This window comes from Globicephala melas, chromosome 4 (genome assembly GCF_963455315.2).
Source record: "Globicephala melas chromosome 4, mGloMel1.2, whole genome shotgun sequence".
NCBI lineage: Eukaryota > Metazoa > Chordata > Mammalia > Artiodactyla > Delphinidae > Globicephala > Globicephala melas.
The window spans coordinates 3,452,154-3,460,420 of NC_083317.1; the positions used below are offsets into that span (position 1 = coordinate 3,452,154).

The 8,267-nt window shown below is 55.7% G+C and overlaps 1 protein-coding gene across 1 annotated transcript; it reads left to right on the top strand.

Moving 5' to 3' along the window:
• Positions 1–1,865: 1,865 nt before the first annotated feature.
• LOC115841464 (trefoil factor 3-like) lies at positions 1,866–4,885 on the top strand. The gene is made up of 3 exons (XM_030835404.3): positions 1,866–2,013; positions 3,582–3,728; positions 4,767–4,885. Exons 1-3 carry the CDS (start codon positions 1,866–1,868, stop codon positions 4,778–4,780), a joined length of 309 nt encoding a protein of 102 aa, XP_030691264.2. The 3' UTR covers positions 4,781–4,885.
• The last annotated feature ends 3,382 nt before the right edge of the window (positions 4,886–8,267 follow it).

Genomic DNA, 8,267 nt, shown 5'->3' on the forward strand with positions numbered 1-8,267 from the left:
CCGCCCTGGGATGGTGTACAAAACCTACCCCACGGTCCCTGGGTCAGAGCTGAACAGGGAGAAGAATAGCCCAGCCAGGAAGGAAGCCTGAAGAACACACGATAGCTGGACCCCAGGTGCGCCCTCTCTCCCCAGTCAGCCAGCTGCAGGGTGGGGCGGGTACCCTGAATGGAGAGTGGAGACCGCAGGGTCCCACAGAGGCAGGTCGAATCCCAGCTCCGCCGGGTCCCCTAGGTAACCTCTGACAGCCATCCTGTAACAGAGAAGTACAAACCTGACTCCAGGCGGGATCTGTCCCCTCAGCTCTAACCTTGTGCTCTGTGCTTAATCATGTTGCCTCTTCACCTGGGTACCGGAACGTCCCCTATGGCCTGAAATATACATAACAGCCCTTTCCCAAGGCTCTGCCTCCCAGACTTGACCTTTAAAGGTAAAACCCTTTTCACTCACATAGGGATAAAAAGTTGCACAATAGAGAATAACCCTTGTCTTGTTGGAAGTTTACAGGCACGCGGTGACTAGACCTACGTGGAGGCTGCAAGAACAAAGGTCTGGGTCTGGCGGCGCTAAGAAGTTTCAGGCATCAGCCGCGTCCCCTCCCCTTTTAGAATAAAAGAAGCCCGAATTCTAACCCGGGTAAGATGCTTCTTTGGGACACAAGTCCACCATCTTCTCGGACTCCCAGCTTTCCCAATAAAGCCGCTCTTCCTGCCCCAACCTGTCTCTCGATTTACTGGCCTTTTGTGTGGCCAGCAGTATGAGATTGGATTCAGTAACAATGTTTTGAGCCTTGGTGTGTTCCTCCAGAAAATGGGTAAAGTTATACCCGTATCATGTAGGTATGCTGTTATAAAATAATTTCCAAGATATAGCCTTCACTTAAAAAAAAAAAAACCAGCCAGCTGGGCAAGGTGTAAATTCGCCTTTGTGTTAAAAATGTGCTTAAATGTACAGAGAACATTCTGGAAAACACCTAAGAACGTGTTAAACATGGACAGCACCACACAAAAGGGGGAGAGTCTCCTGTACTGTCTGATTTTAAAAACCTACTGCAGGGACTTCCCTGGCGGTCCAGTGGTTAGGACTTCGCCTGCCATTGCAGGGGGAGCGGGCTCGATCCCTGGTCGGGGAGCTAAGATCCCACATGCCTCCTGGCCAAAAAACAAAACATAAAACAGAGACGATGTGGTAACAAATTCAATAAAGACTTAAAAAAACCAAATGGTCCACGGCAAGAAAATATTAAAGAAAATAAAAACCAGCTGCAGGTATTGTATTTTTATGAAAATGTATTGAATAAGTTTATTTAATACATTTGTTAACGTGTAGCTGATGATAAAAACAATTTTTTTGCTGGAGAAAAGCAAAAAGGAAGAAAAGGAACTTCTACCTTTCAAGAGCTGTGAAATCTGTACGCACCACGTACCGCACTTGCGCCGCCACCTGTCTTTTCAGGTACCCGAGACTGGGCTGCGATTAAGCGGCCTGGGAGCTCTTGTCGCTGAGCAGGAACCCTGGTGGCCTGCTGCTGGGCGGGTTGCAGGATTGATGCCCAAGCCTGTTGACCCTGCCCTCCAGCCCCACGCTGAGCCTGTATCCTTTTCTTCCAGCCAGGCTAACACAGGCATCAACACGGCCCTGCTCCCTGACAGAGAGGTATTCGCAGGAAACTGGAATCTGCTACCACCACTGGCTTACTACCAGAAAGGTGGGGTCGGAAGCAGCCTCTCCCCTTTGGGATGGACGACGCTCTGGGGGCTGTACCATCCTGTGCAGGGGAGAAGCAGGTGGGGCTGGACCTAGAGGGAAGGGCTCCCCAGACAAACAGAATCCGGAGTGCCTGTGTAAACACAGGGGTATAAAAAATGAGTCTTCTTGGCAGACGTGGCATGTCCTCTGAGCCGACGGGTCCCCAGAGCCCGCCCGTGACCATGGAGGCCAGAACGTTCTGGCTGCTGGTGATGGTCCTGCCCTTGGTGTCCTCCAGCTCGACTGGGCAGTACGTGGGTCTGGGTGAGTACCGCTCTGACCTCCTTAAGGAGGAGGGGCCGGGTGGCGGGGTGGGAGCACATGACAAGGGGACGGGACGTGGGAGAGCCAGGCTGGGGGCTTCCTGTGACTTGAGGAGAGTGACCAGGCCCCTTAATAAAATTGCCACTTACCAGACACACACGTTTTCTCTCAACAGCTCTACATATTGGGTCTTGCTGTCCCCATTTTACAGACAAGGAAACTGAGGCTCTGAAAGTTGATAACTGACCCTCTCGGGCAGTGTGGAAATTAGGATTGGAACCCAGGTCCACCCGGCTGGCAGCCAACACCGAAGCCACTATCCCACTGCCTGTCTTGCTGGGGATTTCCAAATTACAGTATAGGTCTTTGTGCATTATGCTAGCACATTCGCAAGACAAAAAGAAAAGACAAATGAAAACGATCACATTTTCAATACCTACAAACACAGTTTTCATTTAGCCATTGCACTGCAGTTCCAGTGGAATGAGTCTGCCCCATTAACCAGCGCGTGAAGAAATTAGGGTGTGGAGCTTCCCTGGTGGCGCAGTGGTTGAGAATCTGCCTGCCGATGCAGGGGACGCGGGTTCGTGCCCCGGTCCGGGAAGATCCCACATGCCGCGGAGCGGCTGGGCCCGTGAGCCATGGCCGCTGAGCCTGCGCGTCTGGAGCCTGTGCTCCGCGGCGGGAGAGGCCACAACAGTGAGAGGCCCGCGTATCGCAAAAAAGAAAAGAAAAGAAAAGAAATTAGGGTGTGGCAGTTATCTGCTGAGAGGTCTCGAACTTGTCACCCATCAGAATCACCTGGAAGATTTTAAAACTCTTAAAGCCCAGGATACGCCAACTATATCAGAGAGTCTCTGGGTGGGAGGAGGTAGCAATGGTTTTTCAAGACCCCCGGCTGATCCCAATGTGAGCGAAGTTTGGGAACCAGTGGAATGAGGAATTATGAATTGGCAGCCATAGGAGAGGATTTGAGATTTCACGTGATTTCTATTTTCCTAAGGACAAATCCAGTTTAAGAAATGAGGCAAAGTGGACTTTTGCTGAACTTCAGACATAAAGGCTTACCTGGAAAATGAAGAGTAGAGGCGAAGGATGTACAGGGAAGGCTTGACAGGGGGGTAGGGAGATACAGAAAAGAAGCAGGAAATAGTAAACATTGTGATTTTCTCTTTTGAATACCCGCCTTCTATTATACTCCTTTTGTTTTAAGGGGGAGATTTTGTTGATAAGACAATAAAGAGGAACGTTGTTTCCGGGTTCGGGGACCCTGGATTCCCATGGGTACCTGCCAGCTGGAAGGAATCCAGGCCCTATTGACTTCCTGGCAAGGTGCTAGGAGCACCCAAGTGAGAGACACCAGGCAGCCAGCCAGATCTCCTACAGAACGTTTCTCTTTCAACATTTACGGGAAGAGTGTCCTCGACAAGCAGACAAGCACAGGTTATGGGAGGGGTGAGATCACAGCCTTTGAACTCAGGAGCTGGGGGAGGGTGCAGACCAGCAAATGCAGCCGGTAGACCAACCCCAAGCCAGCAAGGGCTCTGACTGGGCTTTGTTTGGGACAGCGCCGAACCAGTGCGTGGTCCCAGCCAAGGACAGGGTGGACTGCGCCTACCCCGACGTCACCGCCGAGCAGTGCACCAACCGGGGCTGCTGCTTTGACTCCAGCATCCCCGGGGTGCCCTGGTGCTTCAAGCCCCTGCAGGAAGCAGGTGAGTCAGCCCCACGTGCACGGGGGACCTTTCTGGGCTCCCAGGAAGCCACACACACCTGAGCCCTGGGTGGGACCCCCTGTGCCACGGCCGTCAGTTGGCCGAGGAGGTCTGTGCAAACTCTAATCATTTCAGAAAGGTGTTCAAAGTCGAGGCCCTACGGAGAGGGAACTAGTTTGGAGAGAAATGGACAATACGTAGGTTTGGAAAGTTGGGCGGATTTCAAGGTCATTTTCAGCACACGACCCCTGCAGAGTCTCTGTCCTTTGTGACTGGCGACATGCTGGGCTGGAGTCCTGGCACCTCTCCCCACCCTGCCATCCCCCACCCTGCCCCCAGCACGAGGTGCTCACCCCTCCATCGCTGGAGTAGTGGGGTGCAGGGCAGCCCCTGGGGAGCCGCGTGTCAGGAGCAGACTGCGCACAGGTGATTTGCCTCCATGCCCCGCCCATCACCTGTGTGGCGTGGAGGTGGCCGTGAGCCACCTGGCAGCCCCGGTGCCAGATCACCGTCTACGATGAACGTAGCTACCTAAGGCCCCTTCTTGGAACGAGCACCCGGGGGGGCCCCTCTTGCGCTTCGTCCCCGGGTAACGACGAAGGAGGCCACGTCTCAGCCAGATGCCGGCTCCCTAATCAGCACGGGGCCCCTTCCCACTGTCCAGGGCCTCCTCCCCTTCCCGGCAAAGCCAGGCAGAGGTCCAGATAAGGCTCTGGGCCCAGGAGGGAGAGTCAGCCCTGTGCTGGCCGTCCCCGCTCTGCCGGCTCCTCGGCCTGCGACGACACTTCTTTGAACTCTGGCAGTGGCCCTACCTGGGCCCGTCTCCGGTGCCGTCTGTCCTGACAACCTGGGTCCCCGTGGGGCATGTGGCTATTCTCCCACGAGGGTCGGGGGGAGCTCAACCCTTCCCCAGGGACTTGGTGTGGAAAGCAGCAGACGGCGCTGACCTCGGAGCCTGTCTGGACCTGGAGAAGCGGGGCAGCGGGTGGGCAGGCACGGGATGGCTCAGGGTAACGCATGTCTGTGCTTTGTTTCCAGAATGCACCTTCTGAAGCCGTGCTGCTGCCCGACAGCTTGGGAGGGGACTCTGCCTGGCGCTAGCACCTCTCCTTTTCTATCACCTGCTCCCGGCAAGCACTGCCCCTAATGTGTGAGGCCTGATGTTTAAAGAATAAAGCTCCCGTGCTCAGCATGAGTTCACGTCTTCATTCCTGAGACTTTCCGCTGCTGTGTTTTATTTCTACCGAGTCACACTCCCCCTTCTCAGCATTTCACAGATGGGAGCGGAGGAGGGTGTCTTAGCATCTCCCAGCGGAGGGTCTCCCCCAGGCCTGGGGAGGAGGGAAGGCTCCCAATCTAGCTCCCTAGCTGTGACGGTGCAGCAAACCTCGCATCTAGTGCTGACCGGACGGGGAGGGCAAGCCGCCTTCTAAGTGTCCCTTGAGAAACACCGTTTCAAATGTAAGTTCCAAAAAAAAAAAAAAAAAAAAGATTATTAATGTCTTTCCTGGCGAAGAGAAAGCTAATAAAACCATCCTACCAATTGGCACTTTTTGGTTTCTTTGTAAGTCAAGTTTACCATCTGTGACAGCTTGGGTGGCCTTCTTTTGCTTTTTTCCTCTGAAAATGGATGCAGCTTTGTGGATACATGAACAAATGTCACCACGAACACTCATGAAGTCTTAGTGACCCCGAGATGGAGAGCTGTCCCCTCACTCCCTCTTGGGGACACGCAGCTCTCCACGGACACCGGGACGGTCTCCAGCCGTCCAAGCTGAGTGTCCTGCTCTCCTCCTGCTGACAGGACTCTGTTAAGGTTGCACAGACGATTCTACTCATTCTACCGCAGGGCTCGTTTACGCCGCATGCGCGGGGCGGAACGGAAAGCAGCGCAGCCTCCGGTCGGGGGTTTCTGGGTCTGAGCCATCCTTCCCGCTGGAAAAGAGACACTTGCTCCTTTTCGAAACCAAAGGCTTTGTTTTTAAGCTTGCACTTTGGGCCAGGTCTCTCGAGTGAGATCCTATGAACATCCTAGCAGTGAGATGTTATTCCCTTTGTTGTAGGATAAGTAACTCATCCCAAAGCCCCCGCTGAGGGCCCACCCAGGGGAGGCCTGTTACACTGCGATTTGTCACGTGAGGTCTAGTTGGAGGAGCTAGAGCCCCTCTGAGGTGCACGTGATTCCCCAAGAGCGAGATGCCCAGCCCGCTCCCTGAGCACTCTCACGCCCTCCACCCTGCGAGAGGGACTCCATCCTGTCCTTCCTCCCTGACGGCCGAGTCCGTAGCTCTTTGCGGCGTCTGCCCTCACGCACTCGACTTGTCCGCAGAGTCCCACCAGCGCCTTCCCCCACCCGCAGGTCCCCGCTCGCCCTCCACCCCCAGGAGGACCAGGCATTCAGCGCACAATCCCGTGGGGTGAGGAGGGAGCGGAGGCTGGGGACCACCCTCCATCCCAGAGGCCCCAGCATCCCAGGCCCCTGCACCCGCCCTTCTGGATGGAGCTCGAGGCCCGGGGAGCTGCTATCTCCCCTCACAGACGCTGCTGCCACCACCCCCCGTAGCTTCCGTGGTCAGATCTGAGCCACTGCTTCTGTGTCAAGGCCACCGACACCATCAGGGGAGACGGTGCTCACCCCTCACCCCCAGGCCGCAGACGGCGGCTTCTGTTCCCTTGCCGGCTGCTCAGGGCCCCGTCTTGAGTGTGTGCTTTCCCGGGGGAGACCCCGGGCCAGACTCAGACGCTGGAGCGACCTTCATCCCTGCTCAGGAGAATCACCCACAGGTGGGGGGATGGGGAGATGGACCTTCATCTTCCCCTCCTGGGGCGCACATGTCTCTCCCCAGCCTTCGCTCCGTTGTTCGTGCAGGGGGCAGAGGGGGTCATTGCGCAAGCCGGGCCGCGTGTGCCCTGGGGTCCCGGTGAACGTGAATATGGAGCGGCGCACCCTCCTTCAGTGCCCACCGCCGCAGCCCTGCAGGGTTTTACACATTTGACTTCCGTTAATTCCCACAGCAGCCCCGGATGATAATCTCCATTTCTGCAAGTGAACGAGCAGAGGCACAGAGGTTAGGTCAGGACCCCACGGCCACACGCAGTGCAGGGAGATCTGGTTCCAGTGTCCGAAGACACTCTCCCACCCCAGCAGCTCTGAGCTCTCACAGGACAGGGGGCTCTTTCTCTGTTCCCAGCCTGGACGCCGGACGGGGCAGCCTCCGGGTGGCGGGGAGGGGAAGATGCGCGGGTGTGGCGGGCGGCTCCAGTGCCCTCAGGTCAGTGAGGACCCCGGTCTGCTGTGTGTCCTGCCAAAGAGAGCGGGAAGCAGCCCCGCTGAAGCCGCAGCTTCCAGAAGGGTCTGGGAGGGTGTCCCATCGGGACCCCACCTTGGTGCGCGCCAGCCCCGGTGTGGGGGGGCTTGCGGAGGTCCACACCACCCTGTCCGGCATGGAAGCCCGGACCCCAGCAAGCCCCAGCTTGCTCAGCAGGGAACGGGATGGAATTTGCCCCAAAGTGCCTGGGTGGGGGATTTTAAGTTCGGCAGTAGAGAAAACTCAAGTCACTGACGTGCCCATCGCAAATGAATTTTGGGGTGAGGCCGAAACACGTGTGTGCCACATTTTGTGTGTCTGCCCTAATGGTGTGGCTGCCTCTCGTTTCACCCTTTGGGCAGACACACAAAGGGTCTGCGTGAAGCCCAGCATCTCAGGGTGACATCTGGGGGGTGGAAGGAACTTGGAGAGATGCCGTTCCCGGCGTGCTCTGTGTTGGGGGCAGGGTGGTTTCTGCCTTTATCTTTCCCCCAGGTATGGACATCTCACGGTGCAGCCAGCCGGGAGTCCCTGGCGGACACCCAGAGGAATCTGTAAAGATCATCAAAGCTAACGAGACGATCAAGCACTTGGCATGCGTCAGACACCCACCAGGTGCCTGAGATTTGCTAACTCCCTGAAAGCCCACGCAGTGAGGGGTACCACCATCCCCATTCTCGTTTTCAGAAGAGGGGACTCTCCACGGAGCCCCACAGTAACTTGGTCAGGGAGTGGCGCCCAGCAGCAGCCTGCGAGGACAGGCCAACAGCAGGAGGCGGGGAGGGTTCAGAGCCCTTCTCGAAGGTTGTGGCTGAATCCTAGCCCCTCCCACGGGTCATTCCCATCTCATTCAGTCTGTAAGTCACAATAGATCGGGGATAAGGAAATTACATAGTTACTATGTTTCCAACCTTGTGTAAAGGTCCATAATAACTGGCTAGGTTTAAAAAGGAAACACTGAACTGCCGATAAACTAGAGTAATTATTCTAATTACTGGCTTGCCAGGAGCCAGCAGACGATCCCACGGAGCCCTCTGCTGTCCTTGCGTTCACTGTGACACGATGGGGGTCCCTCAGGGGTGGGTGGTCTCTGTCGGGAATTTTAAACAACCTTCTTGGCTCCGGACACTGGCTGTCAATTAAGTACCCAGAGAGTGCGAACCGATTTTAAAATTCGGGGATAAGAAGTACTACAGTGTGGACTGGAAACGTTTTTTTCTTTTATCTAGAG

Excerpts from the sequence above, each read along its gene's own strand:
- LOC115841464 (XM_030835404.3), top strand. The coding sequence starts at position 1,866 with ATGAGTCTTCTTGGCAGACGTGGCATGTCCTCTGAGCCGACGGGTCCC. Across the intron at positions 2,014-3,581 it reads TGGGCAGTACGTGGGTCTGG|CGCCGAACCAGTGCGTGGTC; the intron begins GTGAGTACCGCT and ends TGTTTGGGACAG.